Source organism: Oxyura jamaicensis, chromosome 2 (assembly GCF_011077185.1).
Source record: "Oxyura jamaicensis isolate SHBP4307 breed ruddy duck chromosome 2, BPBGC_Ojam_1.0, whole genome shotgun sequence".
NCBI lineage: Eukaryota > Metazoa > Chordata > Aves > Anseriformes > Anatidae > Oxyura > Oxyura jamaicensis.
In genome coordinates, this window is record NC_048894.1 from 131112009 (window position 1) to 131131766 (window position 19758).

The 19758-nt window shown below is 39.0% G+C and overlaps 1 protein-coding gene across 2 annotated transcripts; it reads left to right on the forward strand.

Moving 5' to 3' along the window:
- The first annotated feature begins 1533 nt into the window (after nt 1-1533).
- On the forward strand, nt 1534-15559 carry LOC118163163 (carbonic anhydrase 3-like). Of its 2 annotated transcripts, XM_035319673.1 has the most exons (8): nt 1534-1758; nt 2196-2393; nt 8060-8178; nt 8964-9056; nt 9980-10045; nt 10238-10393; nt 14371-14502; nt 15334-15559. In XM_035319673.1, exons 1-7 carry the CDS (start codon nt 1713-1715, stop codon nt 14488-14490), a joined length of 798 nt encoding a protein of 265 aa, XP_035175564.1. In that variant the 5' UTR covers nt 1534-1712; the 3' UTR covers nt 14491-14502; nt 15334-15559. The 2 variants fall into 2 exon arrangements, with proteins under 2 accessions (XP_035175564.1, XP_035175563.1); XM_035319672.1 differs by having other exon boundaries at nt 1535-1758; nt 14371-15559.
- The last annotated feature ends 4199 nt before the right edge of the window (nt 15560-19758 follow it).

Genomic DNA, 19758 nt, shown 5'->3' on the forward strand with positions numbered 1-19758 from the left:
GAAATTACCTGGCCTGATAAGCCCCCGTTTGTACCTGCTTTTTAGAAGCAGTCCTTGACCATCCTTATTGACATTGTATGACCAAAAAATCCCACTCTTTCCCCTTCTCTTTCACTTCCACTTTGGATCAGAAACAAACAAGTAAACAAGCAAACAAATCTGTCAGCCAAGACCACAATTCAGGACCATTGTATTGCACTTTCTGCTACTGAATTTCATCCACTGTAGCTTACACAGTGTTCAGGGGTACTGGACTTTTCCATATGGCAGCCCCACACTTACAACCTGTGCCATTTGCATTTTTATTTGACAGACTTGTACTTTTTCCCCACTTCATTACTATTTATTAAGATAATTCCACTTCTTGTTATTCAGAAAGTCTACTAAAGCATAAACCACAATAGTTCACCTTTCAGTCCAATATCTTTTCTTCTGCCCAGTTAGTCTGTCATCCATTTTACACCAGTGTGCTAGTGTCTGTATCTAACTCACCCAGTAATTCCCCATGTGACAGAATAACAAATATTTTTCAGAAGTTATTTGAGTTCTGCGTGTCACATGCGTGTCACCTAAGGAACGTGCACATGCTAACAAGTATGTTGACAATTTTAAGTGCACTTTGATGCATAACACCCTGCTAAATGAAAAGAGAACAGAAGCAAAACAAACAGATCCTATGCTTAATTCGATAACAGAGACTTTATTTGCAGCAGGCAGGAGCTGGATCTTCAGCTAGGATGATTTCCACTTTCCAAGAATCCTTGCAGTAGGAAGCAGCACCCTTTTAAAGGCCAGGGACAACTGACACCACAGTTTTTGTGGGGAAGCTGTTTATGACAACACTGGGAGACAGGGAGCAACACTGGATGCCAATTGTATATGTGGAAATTTTATAGGGAAGGGTGTGAATCTGTGATAACCATTTGCACGCAGAAGCTGTCAGATACAGTCCCTCATCCCCAGATGACCTCCAAATCGGTGCTGCACTGTGGATCAAGTGGGAAACACATTGCTAATGTGGTCCCCTCAGGAGACACTCTGCCTGATCTAACCTGAGGCAGCCTCACGGCAAGTGGGCTTTCCAGAAAGGACCACACAAAGCCCATTAAGCTTGGAGAAACACAAGGACAAGCGGCAGCGTGGCAGAGCAGCTGGGGCAGGCCTGTATCGGCTGTGCACAGGTGAAGGGTGTGCACAGGTGTGCTCCTGTGTAAGGATGAGAACTGTAACACTCCTCAGCCTCAGCCAAGGAAAGTCCAAAATGTGAAGAAACTGGACTGCTTGCTCTGGTAGCCCTGGAGCTGCCTCACACGTTTCCATACCCCACTCAGAGCTGGGGCAGGCGGCATCAGACCCGTCCCCTCAGCAGCCCTTCCCAGCACCGCCTCGGTGTGCTCCAGACCCCATGCCCTATCTGGGACGGCCGAGGACCCCCTGCTGCCATCCCCTCGGTGCTCCCCACACATCGGGGCCTCCCCAGGGAGCGGACCCCTGCCGCCATCCCCCCGTCCTCCCTGACGGCGGGGCGGCCCCTGACTGCGGGGCGGTGGCGGGCGGTGCGAGGCAGCGCGGCTCTCCCCGCCCCGGGGCCCCGCTGTCCCTCTCGGCGGGGACGGGCATGGAGCTGGCGGCAGGGTATAAAAATCCACCGTCAGGCCCGGCTGCTGTCCTGCCAGAGCCGCCGGGAGGGGCTGGGGCGAGGCAGCTGCACCATGATCAATCCCAACTACTACCCCTGGGGCTACGACAGCGACAACGGTGAGCTCCTGTCCGGCACCGGCTTTGCTCTGCAGTGGGGTGCCCGGGGCCGAGTCTAGGTGTCCCATCTGGGTCACCATCTGGGTGTACCCTGTCGTGTTTCTAGACACTGCCAGGCTTTGAGCACACACCTTTCGTTTCCTCCCCCGGTGTGTTGTCAGGCACCCGCTACATAAGATCTGGGGGGTGCTGTGTGGGTTTGGGTTCAGCTGAATAACTTGTGGTGTGTAATATCCCAGCTGGAATGATCTAATTGTTTGTTACACAGCTCTTGACAGGCCATGACTAACAGCCAGGTGATTAGTAACCCACTTGCTAATACATTTTATTTATGTTCCATAGCACGGCAAATACAAACTTGCATTTGTTGTGAAACAAGTGCAATTTATCCCTAGCTGGAAAAGGCTTTCATGATATTTCTCCATATTTTTTTCTAGGACCAGACCAGTGGCACAAAAATTACCCTATTGCCAAAGGACGCCATCAGTCACCTATTGAAATCAATAACAAAGAAGTGCATTATGATCGCTCCCTCCTGCCGTGGTTCGCTAGTTATGATCCTGGTGCAGCGAAGACCATCCTCAATAATGGGAAAACCTGCAGAATTGTATTTGATGATTCTTTCGATAGATCAGGTTAGTTACGTTTTTACCTTGAGCTGTTATGGTATATTAGCGAATATTTCTCAAATTGTGTGAGAGACAGAGTGCTCTGAATGCTCATGGCTGTAGGGAGGTCTTTATGTAGCACCTGCATGGGACATACAGGGATACTGTGACTCCAGTGCCCCTCACAACTGGTGGGAAAAGCCTGTGACTACTTCTAAAGTTCACGGGTAAAATCGTGGGGAATGGAGAGAACTGCAAATAAGCTCATTGCAGCATGAATTAAGGTGAAGGGTAAATTTCTGCACTTGCCACAGTGCTGTTGTGTTGCTTTCCAGGGGACCATGCAGTCCAGGCTTTGTCTATAAGGACTGAAATCCATTTGAGGCTATTTGACATGCTCAGCAGAACATCTGTAACTATGTATATGGCTGAAGTCACAATACTGGATAACTGTATCCATGTAATTTTTGATAAATGTACTGAACGAGCTATCGCCACTAAGTCACTTTATTTAATCAGTTAAAACTCACTTTGACATTCATAAAATTTTGTTTTAATGAGGATGAGAAATTCCAGTATTTCAGTTTCAATGTCCAAAATATTTTAATGTCCAGAATCTTTTATCTCATCACTCACAGTTAATACAAGAGGTACTGTGCTGCACATATAATGCAGAAGTTTTAAGAGTTAGTGGGGCTATGTATTTTGAAAAGACGTGTCTGTTCTGTTCAACAGGTGCTAGAAGTATTTAGTTCGCGTTGGCATAACCATTGAAGTTTCATGTTGACACTGTTGGCTATATTTCAAAGGAAAAAAACATCCCATTAAAGTATGAAATGGCACTAGTACTAAGATAAAAGGGAAAAATCAAATGCATTCCTCGCTCTTTATTCTTATATCAAGGTCAACAGAATTGTGTTATTATTTATAGCACGTGAAATGGTAAGAAAAAGAAAGGTCAATTTGAGTAAAGTATTAAAAAGTCAATCTTCTACAGTGAACAGACTAATTTAACTACAGTATAAGCTTCGTTACAATATAGCTAGGAGTGACTGCTATAATTAAGCAGAATTTTGCTTATAGGTTTGTTTGTCTTAAATACCTACGTGCACTAATTTAATTTAGATTAAATGACTTGGGTGTCATGAAAATTGAGTATCAAAATATGTGTAATGGACTAGGTAGTCCATTACTATCAAATCTCACAAATGACTACGCCATCAAGAGTTTGATTACCTTTTTAGCAAAGTGGTAATATTTAGTGTTATTTGTATAAAAATATTATTCTTAGTGTCAGATAGCATTATACATAAGTAAAGACAGGTAGCTGTGGCATATGGGAAGACCTCCATGACCATTTCTTACTTTTTTTTTTTTCTTTACCATCTCTTTTATTTGTTGGAACAGCATCAGATAATGGTTGCATCTCTTGCATTAATGTCAGTTATTGTTATAATTACTCAGATTCTGCATGATAGGGAGTATCCAGGTACAGCAATGTATAACACAGATGCAAAACTGTGGCTACAAAGAGAAGAAGGGTTTGGAACTTTCTGATTTTTTTTCAGATAAATTGCACAGTATCTGTTGTGTTCTAATCTCAGAAATAAAAAATGACTCACTGGAAAAAAAAAGAAAAAAAAGTAGGTGTATTTCTCAAATCTTTGAAGGCAAGAAACATTCAGTGTTTATTGTTATGTCTTTTTTGTTATACCATTGTCTGTTGAGTCTGTGGGTGGTGTTCCTTCTCTAATATAATGCTAATTGCAGGACAAATTCCACTGTGCATACTCCTACTGACTTGAGCAAGTTTGAAGCTTCTTGGATATGTATAGTGACTTATTTTCTGTGTAAAGAAGCCAGTTGCTGCATAATATATATATAATAGCAATAACATCAAAATGAAGCTTTTATTCCTTTGGAACAAAAACATTCTATCTACCTATCTATTTATCACTTCATCTGAATTATTTCTGAGTTAGCCAGAAAACTAAAGGCTTTATTTCTTTTCCTAACTATTTCAGTTAGAGTGGTCGTACATGTATCTGTAGTTACATCTAGGTTTTTAATAGTGGTAGATGAAGTAGATGTAAACATTCCATAATTGCTTAGTAGATGGCAAAGATGATAAAAGAAATTACTACACACCTCTCTCAGAGTTTTACTTCCTTCGTGTCTTCTCTGCCAGAAAAGCTTTGAACATTCATTTTTTGGACAGTTTCTTAAACTCAAATTATTGGAGAGAAGTTTCTGGGAGTAGTACAATCCAATGTAATTCACATTTTATATTGTAAAGGGCCCTGTTGCTGTTATCTTTGGAGCTACTCCAATACAAGCAATTGGAGAGTTTATTTCCAGCTATTTATAGATTATGCAGCACCTCAGTGCAGGCACACTTTTTTATAAGACTACCCTGATGCTTTTTTTCAGAATCTCTTAATTTCTTATCAAAGGAATGTGTCCTTTTGTGAGTGGATGATGCAAAAAGAAGTTAAGCAGATGATTACTGTAAATAGTGAGAACTTGTTGCTTACAGGTCTGTTATTAGCATGACAAGTGCTTGTGGGCACCATTTCCTGGAGTACCACCTTGTGGGAAACCTCATTTATCCTTGCAGATGAGATTTTGATTATCAGCTTCTGGTGAATAAACATTTATGTGTTGACTTGTTCCAAAACAATTAGTACAAAGCCCAGTCACTGGGGAAGTCTGTCCACAGACCCTCTAGTTTTGGTTGATTCCTGCAAAAAGTTACTTAACATTTTGTGTACCGACATTACCTTGGAAGAAGTTGGTGGGCATTACAGGAATAGCACAGCTAAATCCCCATACTTGTGTATCCCAGTAGCTATGCTGCCTACCACCACACTTCATGGCTATACTGCATACAGCTAAAGGCAGCAAAGTTAAATCCTTCCTTCAGTACTTGGCACATTTATCATTTGTGGTGTCTACAGGAAGGTATTGCGTGTTAATGAGCACTGCAGAGCTTGGGTCCAGGGGATTTAGGAGCTGAATTTCTATAAACTTTAGACTTGCATGCGATTGTTGGTGGTACAAATGCTTGGACAGTCAAGGGTCTTCTGAAGCTATGGTTATGAAGTGGGTGGTCAGCTTTCTGCCTCTGGAGACAGGGATGTCAGGCTTACCTGAGATCGCGAGGATGTGGAAGTTCACTGAGAGCAAGCTCTGATCCAGAGGTACAGAGCTGAAGTGGAGGTGTTGCAGTGCAGGTGAAGATCTCTGGAACACTGACAGAATTCTCTCAGGGACTTCTCTTTTTCCCTGTCTGTCCCCTGAAGAGCACAAAGTTCACATACAAACAAGAGCAATTCTTCTGCATATCTATTCACTGTTTACTCAAGGAAAAATTCAGTGAGAACTGTGGAAGTATGTTCAGAAAGCTTTTAGCAAACACATTTGACCCCTGCAATTAGCCAGTGTGTTTAAGTACTGAGATCCTATTTGAGCAGAGGGTTTTATAATGGCTAAAATTTGTCACTGGCATTACAAAGCTGTAGTTTTTACACTGCACTGTTACATTCTGTTACAACGCAGCATATGTGCTGTTACAAAGCATAACAAAGGTGATGCATCTTTTTCAGTTGTTGAAGAGTAATACCTTACTAATTTAATATCACTGTGGTTTACTAGTTCATTTTATGGATGCAGCGGCATGCAAGAATCATAAATCTTGTAGGAGCAGTTAGTTCTTCTCATGTTTATAAACACAACTCACTTCATGACTCTGTTTGGTGCTCCCTATGTTTTTCCACTTGACTTTCATGGTATGCTTTCACAGCCAGCAGGGAAGATGGTTGTGTTGGCATAACTTTGGCAATTTTACTTTAGCGAGACACAGAATTTGAGCAAGTGCTTCACAGACAGAGTGTTTTGCAGTGCCTGGTAGCAGGCACTGCTGAGGGTCACTGTGCAAGCCCAGATAAAAAAAAGCGGTAGGACGAGAGTTTGCAATGATAAGGGCCCTAATAAGGACCCTAATAACACTAATAAGTGCTGAATTCTTTTCTTCCTTGCCTTCCTTGGCTGGTGGTATGTATTCCTGCAGTTAGGCCCTGTTATTTTGAGGGAGTCCCATAATTTCTACTTACTCTCATTTCATATATTTCTATTTTTTATATTAGACACTTGCAATTAATTAAAAAAAAAATCCTTTTTGTCCTTTGGGAGTTGTTGGTTTAGAGACATCTTAGTCTTTGCATCAATCTATCTGCTGAAAGTTTGCTAAGCAAAATCCACTGCCTATTAATAGATGAGTGAAGCAGGAATGTGTTGGCATGAGGTGATGCAGAGCTTCACCTAATGCCCGATTGTCTGCTGATGGCCCTTCTGTGGAAATAATGACACATTTTTACCTTAAACTGGATTTTTTGGTCTTACAGATCTATTTTAATGGAGAATTGATGGCCTTGTCAGCTACTACTGTTACTGTGTCTGCACCAGCTGTGGTACTGAATGACTGTGGGAACAAGTAAAAGGAATTTGAGAATAACAGCTTGCTGTTAATATTCATTAAAGAATATTCTTGATGTCCTTAGTACTTTGTTTCTTGAGGTGATCAGGGATTTCATTCTTTAACTTTTCAGATTTAAGGATATTTTTCTTTAATGTACAAAAACCTGTTCCTGAGAACTGCTGAATGGTTTATAGGAATGCATATTAACTTCTATCTCCAAAAAATAAGTGAATGAGAATTGAATATTGATTAGCATTAGGTGAATGTTGAGAAGTTCTTCCCTTTTTATTGCGAGGTCCTTTCAAATACACTGCCTCCATCTGCTGTGTAAAAATGCTTAGATTATCTAGAGTGCAGGCTATTGCTTGTCACAGGCTGAACTTTTCTTTAAGAAGACGGTTTGCATTCTCAGTGATTGCTTTTCTGGCTCATTTGCTGTTACCCTCCTCTTCCACAGCCAGAGGGAGCAGCCATTACAGCAGAAGCAGCATCAGTATTTTTGAAGCTTTTTAAACAAAGAAGTCATTGTCTGCTGTAACAGATGCAATCTGTAGAATTTTGCAGGAATTCCTTTAACATCTAGCATTTCAGTAGCTGATCTTAGTCATGGCTATTTTTGTGTGCTTTCATATAGGTAAATATTAAATTTAGATGTCTCATGTGTGGGTTTTTTAATATAGGCCTAGCCAGTGGCTGGAGTCACACTGAATCAATGGATTCTGGAGAGCAGTTCAGGTCACCATCTGAAGAATGCCTACTTAAGGCAAGCAGAATTACGTCAGAGGCTTGACTGTTCTGATTAGGGGCTTAATTCAGTTACCCAAACATAGGTATCTCGTGCCAGTTTTGATGACCTAATATAAATCATCTTGCCTCCAGATACTGCTTTACAAATGTACAGTTTTCCTACAGATCCTGTATCATATCTGCCAGCTCTGTGTAGATAGCCATAGCTCAAATGCTCACATTTATGCAACTGAATTAAAACAGTGATCTCTTTTAACTATAATGGAAGCCAGACATGCATTTTCAGCTGCCTTTAAGTGGATGAAAACAGTTGCCTGAAGTGCTCTTGCAGATATCCAAGAGGTATGCAGTGCTCTGAGAACGTAGGTCTGTACAGTAACTGTATGTAAATATTTTAAATGTATATTTCATAACAAAAAAAAAGTTAAAAATAGCTGAGTCTAATTCTGATGCAGATTATCAATTGCAGTGTTGAGAGGTGGGCCGCTCACAGGAGTCTACAGGCTGCGTCAACTTCACTTTCATTGGGGTTCATCTGATGACCATGGCTCTGAGCATGTTGTGAATGGAGTGAGATATGCAGGAGAGGTAAGACTCACCACGTTTTACTTTAAAATATGTTATAAAGTAGGATTTGTCATTATTGTTCAGGGGCACAAGAAATGTCATTTGTCAGCTCTTCTAATAGTCCTATTAATCTGTGACATTTTCTTCTCCTATAGATACTTATAAATGTGAATTGTGCTAAAGTAATTTGTACCACATAAGAAACAAAAAAAATGTATATGTGAAACAAAAGTTTCTACGTTTTCAAACCATTGTGGCATGAAACACAGGACATCAAGACTGAATTACTAAGAAGCAATGGAAACTTATTAAAGCGCTTTTCTGAAAATATGGTATTATGGCTGAAGTGTCAGATTGTAGCCACAGAAATTAGAAGGAATGCCTTACGTTAACATTCTACCTTTAAGATGGTAAGGGAAGATGAGGAGTGTAGAATAATAATATACAAAGCATACATTTTTATAAATTCTTTACTAGAGTTACTGTAATTTGAAAACTAAATGATTCACATATGAATTGTGTGTGTTCTGCCTGCCGACTTAAACATCTTGTCTATGTTCTTCAGCTTTAGGATGAGACTTTTTTTAACACTGAGATGTTTGTAGTTCATTTTAAAGCAATATAGTAGTCTAAATGGTAATATGACTTGTATAATTCATTTAGCAATTGTGGTCTAATTTTTTGAAGACATTCTCATTCTTTATGGCCCCAAACTTTCACATAAACATGAAGAACTCTAAGTTCAGCCTCTATTGTTTTTCGATTCAATAATGGATCTCTTTATATTTGTTTCTCGTTGTTTCCAGCTACATTTGTTACACTGGAATCCAAAATACAGTAATTACCTTGATGCTGTGAGAAGAACAGATGGTATAGCTGTTTTGGCTATATTTTTGCAAGTAAGTAAAAGTACATATTCTGTCTCTGTACTCCTACTGTACAAGTTTCTCGAAGGGTTAAAAAAGAAAAATCTTCAGAGTTTTATCCCATATTTTCTATGGATTATACCACATTGAAAGGCTTGACTTTCAGTAACGCATGCTTTTCAAGGTACAGAGCATGAGTCATGATATTTCCAATGGTGTTCAATACTCCACACACTTGTCCCAGCAGCTATAGTGTCACTATGTGGCTGGTGGGAACTGTAAATTCAGATGTATTTTCCCCTGCTTTGGGGACACAACGTCAATAGTGGCCCTTGGACCAACAGCAATCTATTTTTGTGCTAGTCATAGGCTGATTTCAAGGACAGATACATATCCTAGGCTTTTCATCAACTTTCTGCCAGGCAAAACAAACTCATGTAACTCATCCTTTTTAAAAATCATTTTTCAGGGTGGGCAGTCTTAGCCTGAAACACCGGCCTTTGTTATCTCTTATTTAATTAATATTCACCAGAGATAGATGGACATCTGTGTTGAGATCAGCAATTGCAAACAATAGATCTGACCATGAAGTCTTGATTTTAAATTAGAATGAAACTTTTTCCAAAGTCTGTACTTGAGTCTGGAGAGTTAGTAGTCTTTCTTAGGCTAAAATTCACTGTCAATAGGAGTAACGGTATTAGGAAATTATCTGTGATGCTGGGTTTCTCTGCTGATGTAATTTCCTAATTTGGATCTTAATACCCGTTAGGGTACAGAGAGAAGGTACAGAAGGTACAGATGGAATATGTATCTTACTCATCTGGTAGGAGCAACAGGTTGGATTCTTGCATTATAATTTTATAGTTAATATATGTTTGGATGCACATATTAAAAATATCAGAAAGAGGAGAACTGATCAGCAGAACTCTGGTTTGCTCATGCTTACTTCCTTACAGGTAGGGAAAACTCCTAAACCAGAGATGAAGAGAATTCTTGAAGAAATAAATGCCATCAAAACAAAGGTAACAATGGTGTTTTTTTTTTTTGGTTTGTTTGTTTTGTTTTGTTTTTTAATAAGAAGATTGCTGGGAATTCTCAGGACAAAAAATATCAAGAGACATGACTTCATAGTTTTCAAATTCTATGCCAGAGCTAAACCTTTACTTAATCTTAACTAAAGCTGTTGAAAGTGTTGTTTGCTTTTTTGTTTTAAGGGGAAAGAAGCTCCTTTTCCAAACTTCGATCCTTCAGTTCTTTTCCCTAAATCTCATGACTACTGGACATACCATGGTTCTTTCACTACTCCACCTTGTGAAGAGTGCATCACTTGGATTATACTTAGAGAGCCTATCATAGTCAGCTCAGACCAGGTAAACTTCAATTAGATAATATTTTACCCACTTCTTTTTAGTTACATGTAGTAAACTGATCTTATCTTTTGATAATGAAATGCTCACTGGATTCTGTGAGAAACTGCTTGATTAAAAAGACAGTAGAAAACTTGATGCCTTAGAAACTATCTTGGGAATCCATAGGGGACCTGCAAAAATCTTCAAAAGACTGCAGTCTACCACCTAATATATGCAATCAACCTATTAGACCCATCTCCTTATCTGTCTCTCTATGACTTCTGCATTAACGATGCAGATCATTATTCCTCTACTGGGAACAACTGATTGTTTCCCAGCCCATGTCAGAAAGGTTGTTCAACTCAGCAAACATCAGAGACCTTTATAAATCTGTAAAGGCAGAACACCATGTAGCTGGTAAGAGTTTATAGCTGCTTGGGGCAGGACTGATAGCAAGCAGTAGTTACTATTTATGCGAGTTCTTGCTCTCATGGGCAAGAGATCCCTTGTGACATCAGCTAAAGAAAAGAGGTAATTCTCTTTTTGTTCTTGTCTCTGTGTTCCCATGGTATTAACTCTTGCTAGTAGTTAAGGATGGATCTGGATGTGGCTCATACACTTTATTTTACACAGAGCTCAAAGCCCCTGCATTACCCCAGACCCACTGTAGGAAAGGTCTAAAAATTAACCTGTGTTCTGCAGCCATTTAAATCAAAGCATTGAAGCATTTGGCTGAAGGTTATTGTTGGGTTTGCACCAACAACTTTGATTATGCTGGATTTTTTCAATCATTTATGTTCTCTCGAGCTTCCTTAGGTAAAGCGTTTATTATTTTTCATGATGTTTGAGGGCAATCACTGGAAAAAAATGAAATAAAGCTGCTGTAAAAAAAGTGAATATCTTCAATGTAATGCAGTGGGTTGGTCTAATAATAAACCGGTACCATAACTTGTTGCACTGAATGAAGCCAGAGTCCACTGATCTCATCTAATGCAGCTTGGCATTTCCAGCTTTTGGAACATTTTACTTTGTAAATGTGTCTTATGGAATGCTTTTTTCAAAAGCATATTTTATCAGAATATAAATCTGCTACGTTTGTTGATTCTGTCTGCCCCGCCTTCTGGATGATCTCATGTACCCAAGAAAGTTATGGAACTATTGTGTTACCTGCTTGATACCCATGTTTATATCTTTACAAACAGGAAAAGCATCAGGTAACTATAATTCCACATTAACTTGAAAGCCTTCTCTAGTCATTTTTAATGAAGAGGTATTTCTTTTTAATGTTCATTCCTCCCCAGTCCCATTTATAGACATTTGAAAGCCCTCTTTCATCACCTTTCAGCCAGTGACTAATACCACACAAGTCAGTTTTCTCATCTGAGATTATTTCTCTATTTAGCAGATGGTAATGATATGATATCACAGATTTCAAGACTCCACAGTGAGAAAATGAACATTAATCAAGTGACTGACATGTTAAGTAGATGTTATATATGGACACATAACTTTTCATCTTAGGTTCTCAGGATGATAAGGCATTTCATTGTACTCATTGATGTCCATGTATCACAAAAAAACAAAAAAAACAAAAACAAAAAACAAACAAACAAACAACAACAACAAAAAGTTTGCTACAACTTTGCATTTATGTGGATCTTTATCTTGCAAATAATAGAACTCTGGTATGATGTGAACCTTAGCTGGCAAGAGGTGAAATATGGCAATGTATTCATATAACTTACAGTTTAATTTTCACAGTTTATGGATTTGATCTGCATCTGTTTCTCTGCCCATCCCAAAAATTAAAATATATGGGATACTTTGAAGCTGGTACTTGTGTGAAAAATACAAATAGGCTCTGGCTGGTTTCTACAAAATAAATCTGCTTAGAGATTTATATTACAGAAGTTCAACTACAAATTTTGTTAGGGAAGGTGTAGTCATTACCGAGCATCTCTGATTTAAAGTGTTTTGCAAGGAATATCCAATCACATCATTGATCCAGCTTCATGAGAAGAGTTTCTGATCACCACTGTATTTGGGTTATGGTCTTTTTTCAGCTTATCTGAAGTTAGTGAGTCTTGGGAGACATATAGGAAGATCTCTAACTGACCCTACTGCAGAAAAAAATGGAGCATTTAAGGTAAAAAGGAAGTTTTGACATATAGATGGGACATTGGCTCTTTCCTGAGATAACTCTTTTCAGGCAGAATTAGCACTCTATGTGAAGTGCTGTATGCAAGTGCAATAGAAAGACTTTCCTTACTCCAGAATGTCTGCGGTCTAAATAATGTATTTATAGGAAAGGATCATGTTACCAATTATTTCTAATCCTAGAAGGTGTGCTGCCATTGCAGCCCTGTAAATAGTGCTCATTTGAAGTGCATATGCATTTGGATCACTTGGATGCTTTTGCAGCCAGATGGTAGTAGCATATTAGCCACAAGGATAAGTGCAGGCACTGGTAATCAGTACTCTGTAGGAAAAATCAATTCACCAGAAATCCCTGTTAGTTGCAGAGAGGGTGGCCTAGCTGCTCAGGTTACATTTAATGAACGGATAGGAACTTAACTGTGGAATTCCTCTATCCAATTACAGACTATTTTTTTTTTCACCTATATGTAGTTATAGCCTGGATATATGTATATATGTATGTACGCATTTATTTATTTTAACTCAGTGTAAGATGTCTTCCACAAAACAAAAAGCATCCATCTCTTCTCTAACAGTACTTTTTCAGCATTACCAAAACTGATGAACTATTTTTGTCTCCCACAGTTCTCATACAAATTGTTCTTCATCTGAAATCTGGAACTCGGTTTCAGATGAATAATCCAGCTGATGCACATTATGCTGATTATAAACGTGACCCTCACATTTTGTCAGGCAAACTGAGATGGCTGGCTTTTCTGAGCCATGTAGTGAAGAGCAGTGTTGAGATGTGTGAGCTAGCTCAGTCCATAAATTGAATGAGTATAGTCACTGTGAATAGTTTTTACATCCCAGACAGAAGTTTTTCTTCCACTGGGCTTAAACTCAGTACTATGGAAGGTAGGTGTCAGAGTATTGAAACCAGTTATGAGCCAATTTGATGTGTGCCATGCATGGGGTTACATTTTTAAGTGTATGCACAGAAAAATGTATGCAATCCTCTTCACAGTAAACCATTCAGAACGTGAAATGTCAAGTGTCTGAATCACAGCTGATATGCTTCCTATCTAATGTCATACACGGCAGTGGCAACAAATGAATACAATGTGAGTGGGTGTGTGTTTTACTTCCTTTGAAAATCTGAAAGTTGTAGAGGAAGACCATTATGCAGTTTTGAAGAGTATGGGCAAAATTTCTACAGCATCCCTCAACAGGAATATACCTTGATTTCAAAAATGACCAAAAAGAGTGAAGCTGCAGACACTGTTTACAAACCGTCTGAAAACTTAACCAAGTCATCATCCGGGTTTATATTCCTGTCACTAGTAATGAATTTTTTCTGTGTTACTGCAGCAGAATTTATCCTCTGCCACAGACCCACCACAGAAGTGAACAATTAGATTATAATTTAGTTTAAAATTTAGCCTTAACACCTTTCAATTCCAGTGGCTGCTTAACAATCAGATGTTAAGGCAGGGTTAGAGTAGTTTATGAAGACATAGGCTGCTCTATTCACATATTCCAAGGACGACTTACTATTTCTGTAGCTGTACACAGTTCTGCAGACAATATGTAAGTGATGGTACTTAACTTCTCACAATCCTGTTCACACGGGACCCATTTTTTTTGTCTCTTGACTATTTCTAAGAATATTCGTGCTAGAAAAAAAAAAAATATGTGAGTACAGGTCTTATGGTGATAGGGTGCAGAACATCCTCACAACTTTGAAGGAGGTTTTCTCCCCTGCTTCTGTGGCTGGGCCAGCCTCCTTGGTTTAACTGTTGAGCTGTGGATTTGTTCCCAAGGGATTTCCATCACAACACTTTGATATTGTTCTCCTGCAGATGGCGAAGCTCCGTAGCTTATCCAAGAATGCTGAGAACGAACCTGATCTCCCCCTGGTCGATAACTGGCGCCCAACTCAGCCTCGGTATTTCAGGATGGTGAGCGCATCATTCCTTTAGGACCTGGTTCAGGCTGGTTGTTCCCAAGTGAGGTGACCTCTAGAACTAGAAGATGGTCTTGTTTTGGGTCATTTGTTGCATTTAGATGGAACTCCAGCTGTATGTTTGGAGGCTGAAACCTTGAGTTGTAAAAAGGGAATTTCACTTTCAGAGGGCAAAATTTATATAGGAAAATCCTATCATTAAACTGGAAAAAGAGAATCTGTTTGTCTCTTCATTACTGCTTTAGAATTAGATTTTGTTATTGCTATGAAGGATGAAAGAAGATGCTACTAACAACTATAAAAGCATTTCCTATTGCCCACATGTCCCTTGGTGCTTGTCTTGCTACAAACTAAAGATATTGTAGTTAAGTAATTGTTTTCAGCATAAAACCATATTTTTCAGTAATTGTTTTCAGATTAAGCATATTCTTCTCTGAGTTGCATCAGTTTTGCACATTAATAAATGAGATCACTCTTTTGGTATTAGATATTCACATAAAATATGAAAGGATAGAAAATTGTTTCATTACCATTGATAGCAAAATCAGCATTTAACTTCTTAAAACAAAGGACAGGTATTACAGGACAGGTAGAGGTCTATTCTGAAAAGAGTATTCACTGAATTATATTTAGGTAAAACCATGGAACTGGGGAAGAATTGTTTGTATTTGTGTCACAACTGGTTGTCCATATTAAAAGACTAAATTGCATTTTAGTGTTGTAGCAATCAGTGACATGGATTTTGAGAACTTTATTGTAATATCCTGAATATGTTTTTTTTTCATGTATGCAATCAGCTTTTCTGTGTTAAAAGGATATTAAGATAGCAAGAGTTATTTTTTTTTTTAGTGTTTTTTAGGCAAATTCTTTGTTCATGTGCAAATATAATTGATTCTGCTATCGATGAGATTTGTGCATAAATATCTGAAACCACAGTTTGAGTCTTCTAATCAAAAAGCCACCAGGGTGTTCTTGTCTTTTGCTTTGGAATCAAGAACAATGAAGCAGGATTGTAAGCGTATACTTGAAATAAAAGGATCTCTGCATTAAGAAATGCAACATGAATAAATACATTTACATAAGAATTTTTGTTTTGTATGTGTTTTTTTTTTCCAGTTTTGGGAACATCCAAAAATAATAATTCTATAGAAATACTTGTCAATGTCCTCTGTAATCTGCCTTCATGGAAATTGAGGAAGGATGGTATATTTTTCAGATGTTTCTTTGAAACACAAGAGTACTGATATTATTTTATGTGACTGCAAGGAAATAGCATCTTAAATGTGCTACATGCTTGAGGGATTTACATCAATTCTTTTAGTGAGATCACACTACTGTGGCAATGGCTTTCATGTAATATCATATGAATCAACCAACCCCTCCACAAGCTGATTGTACAACAGAGAAGTTCAATGTGTATTTAAAACTGTTAATCTGAAAGGTAATTAAGATTCAGCTCCAGAAATAAAAATTAGCTACTGCTGTGCTGCTGTGTCATGAATAGATTCTTAGCTGCCACATTCAGCAGGAGGATGTTGCTGAGCTTTTTGATGTGACGGGATATGCATCCTGTCTCCAGATTTCTCACTGTGAAAATTCCTGAACCATGTCCTCACTTCTGTTTCTTCCTTCAAATAGGTAGTGTGTTGGTTGGGAAATTTCACTTAGTCATTTTCAGCTTTTTCCCAACTAATTATCCAAATGTATTGCATTGTGGTCTTTGTGTTCGCACTTTTCATTTGTAGCCATACCGTGAAATGATTCAGATGAGTTAACACTGTTTATGTTGCATGTAGGCATTTCTGAGTTAGACACAGATTGTCTTACATATAATTCCACTTGAATGAATGACTTATACCAGTAAAGCCTATGATGGTTCCTGTGTTTGAAAACAAATATATTTCTTTTTAAAATACTTGATTGTATTTTATTCCCAGCTGGGTAATTCCAGGACAGCTCAAAGCATAGCTTCCTGTTTGAACACCAGTACCCAACACGGTGTTAGCTGCAGGGATAAGAACATGTCCTGATGCATACAAATATGAGAAAACAACAGTGTAAACACTTCTTTTCCTCCAGTCAGTTCTGTGGTATATGTCCTGTGAATTAGAAGATAGGCTACTTTATAATAACTAAGTTGTATATCTTAGAGCTTAGAGCAGGCTTTATCTTTCTTGCAATTTTTGACAACACAAAACTGGGACATGCAATCTCATTTATTTTATTTATTTTTTTAATGATAGGGTGCTTTCCCAGATGCACTTTGTGAAGGAGCTGTCTGGGTTCTGGAAATGATGCTGAGGTCAGCCTCATCCTTTAGAATCAGGTTTATTAGCTCTGTTAAACTTGCAAGCCAAGTAACCTCTCTAAAAAAAAAAAAAAAAAAAAAAAAAGTCATTTGAATTTCTCACGCAGGTGCTTCCATAGTACTTTTATGTACTTTTATTCATAACTAGTAAAAGGTAGAATAAATTAGGCTCAGAACTGTTTTCCCTCATTTGCAGATGAGACAGTGTGCGCAGATGGGCTTTAGAAGTTGTTTTGCAGACATCCTTCCTAAGTCCTAGGGACTGTCTGAGGTAATGGATGACATCAAGAACACAGTGGTTCAGCACGCATCAGGAAAAGGAAAAGAAAAGTGTAGGAGTAGAAAGAAAACAAAAAGCTAAAGAATGGGGGCAGCAGGGCACTGAAGTTGTAAATTGAGCTGTAAATTGAAAGTATGAGGATATTAAGGAGAGTTTTGAAGGCAGCAAGGGAGGAAACGTGGGGTGGGGTGAGTCAGCACTTAGAATGTGTTCATGCCTGATGCAATTTTCCCTCCCCTCTGGCCACATTCATTGTGATTTTACAGATGTCCTCCCATGCCTTTAGCTTGCAGCTTTCTGTAACTATAAGAAAAGTTAATCACTGATATGACTGAATTCACGAACAGGTCACTGCAGTCAAAACATCCCACACATCTCACTTCTATCTGCACATTTCCTCTATGGGGGTGTAGTTCTGAGCACAGTGAGAGCAGGGAGCCACAGCTCTGTTTTTTATCAGAAATACCTGCTAAAAAGGGAAAAAAAAATTCATCTAGGTCAGGTAGAAAACAATGAGTTACTATATTTTATTTTATATAGCTTATATGCATGACTATATTTGGCTGTATTAAGTGCTAATGTGGAACAGTCTCTTTAGAGCAGAAATGCAGACATGAGGCATTCAGCCATATTGCAAGGTTCATTGACAACCTCTTCTCCGAGTCCCTGTTCATCTTCTGCAGATGTCACAAATAATTCAGCTGGGTCTAGCTCTGTGGTGCTGCAAGTTGTCCCGAAGCTTGAAACACTTTAAAGGCACAAGTGTACCTGCAGTCACTGGCAACCTTGAAAATGAGTAAGAACGTATATATGGAAGGAATCATAGCTTCTAAACCAGAAGCTTCTGGCTTTCAAACCAGAAGCTCCACAGTAGTTTTTCCAAAGCAGAAAAGTCCATGAAAGAATAGGGTAAAGTGGGATGAGTCAGGACACAAGACAGTCAAAGTAGCACAATTGACCTTTGTGTATTTCTGTATTTGCTATGTGTTTTCAGACTTGGATTTATGGCTAGCAATTTGCCTTCTTACTCTCTTTCAAGATACCCAAGGTAACATCAAGACTAGGCAAAAATTAGTATTATCTATGAATGAGATAAGGGGAGAAGGATGGGAAAAGCAGATAATAAGATATGAAAAAGATAGGAAGATCAATCCTCCAAGTGTGTCTGCAGATTGTTTTATTCCTTTTTATTATGACTTGTGCTTAAATTACTTCTCTTAAAAATCTGAGGTTTCCAAGTAAATATCTCATTCTTTTTGTAGGATTTCTTAGAAAGGGAGATGCTAACTTGTGGCAGCAGCTGAATAGGGTGGTTTGTACAGCCTGATGTACGTTGATTTGGTGGGGAATTCATTCTCCAATCTGTCCCCCAGCTACCCTGGTTCTGTTGCCTTATTCTGCAGAATGCACGTATAGTCTTTGTGTGGGAACAAACGCTATGCACAGTGGGACCAGTTTCTATATTTTGGGCTTGTGGATGCATAACAGTGGTGCTCTGCAGTTTATGCTGCTTCCCAAGTAGCAGTCGTGGGCTCTCTGCATTTGGGCTTTTGATTTCCAGTACACATGACGCTAGATCTGTTCCCATAGTCTCATCTTATCAGCCTGAGTATTACTAGATACTCCCTCACTGAAATATCTCAATTTACATTCCTTCCTCAGGTGCTTGGGGAAAATGTCTAGTTTTCAGCCACTTCAAAGATAAACATGTGGAAACTCATCTCATAGGTGTAATTTAACTCCCCGAAACTTGTGGGTTTTTTGGTTGTTTTGATGTTGGGTTTTTCTATGACATCTTTTCATCAAAAACACAGCCCTTACGGCTAGAATCAGGCTGTTGTACATTTTTTGTGTCCTTGTAATAAAGCACCCTATGGTGAATATTTGTGATCACAAGAAATGATTGGCACAGGTGTTCGGTCCTCTTCACAGGAGGTTTTACAGCAGTGACAGCTCTCTGGGCCTGAATTCTTCAATCTGTCAGCTGGAGAAATCCATCCTTCTAGAAGGACATGCGATAATCCCTAACCACGGTCATTAGAGAACATATCACCCCTCCAGTGGAACACGCTAGCTCAAGCTGGAACATGTCTGGCTTTTGGATAATGTTTGACTCCATTGCCTAAAAGCCTTTTTGATATAGACCTGACTCTGTGCTTTTAAAGCACTGTCTATCTGTCTGTCTATCTATCTGGCTGTATATCCATCCATACATGAAACGCATGCTGTGTAAATAAGCACTATTACTGCTTGGGTTTTCAGGACTCCTGAAACACGAAGGGGTCAGATTCTGTCTCTTGAAACCAGGAGTGTACCTCATTGGTAAGGGGTGGCTTGGGCATACCAAAGGCATGGGACTGATTAAAGACTACTTGAGGGAACTTCTTTGAGAAGAGAGATGGCTGTGCCTTTCATTCTTTATGTGCTACAATGAGACAGAGACTTGGTGATCCCACATGAAGGCACAGGAATGGATTAACATCCACACTTACACAAAATGCAGGATGGTTCCCTAGTTGCAGAGCACATGTGGTTGTCTGAAATAGGTGCAATGAGACAGATTCTTCTTTGCACTGAACCTGCATTCTTGCCTTGTCTACCTGTGGGAAAAAAGTGTGTGCAAAAAGTGTTGTGTTTTTCCTGGGTTTACTTCTCTTAATGCCAGTGTACTTGTTCTACTCTTCAGTAGTGGGGCT

Bases quoted from the DNA above. Each gene is read 5' to 3' on its own strand.
- LOC118163163 (XM_035319673.1), top strand. From the start codon at position 1,713: ATGATCAATCCCAACTACTACCCCTGGGGCTACGACAGCGACAACG. The intron at 1,759-2,195 runs GTGAGCTCCTGT...ATTTTTTTCTAG, and splicing joins GGGCTACGACAGCGACAACG to GACCAGACCAGTGGCACAAA. The intron at 9,057-9,979 runs GTAAGTAAAAGT...ACTTCCTTACAG, and splicing joins TTTTGGCTATATTTTTGCAA to GTAGGGAAAACTCCTAAACC.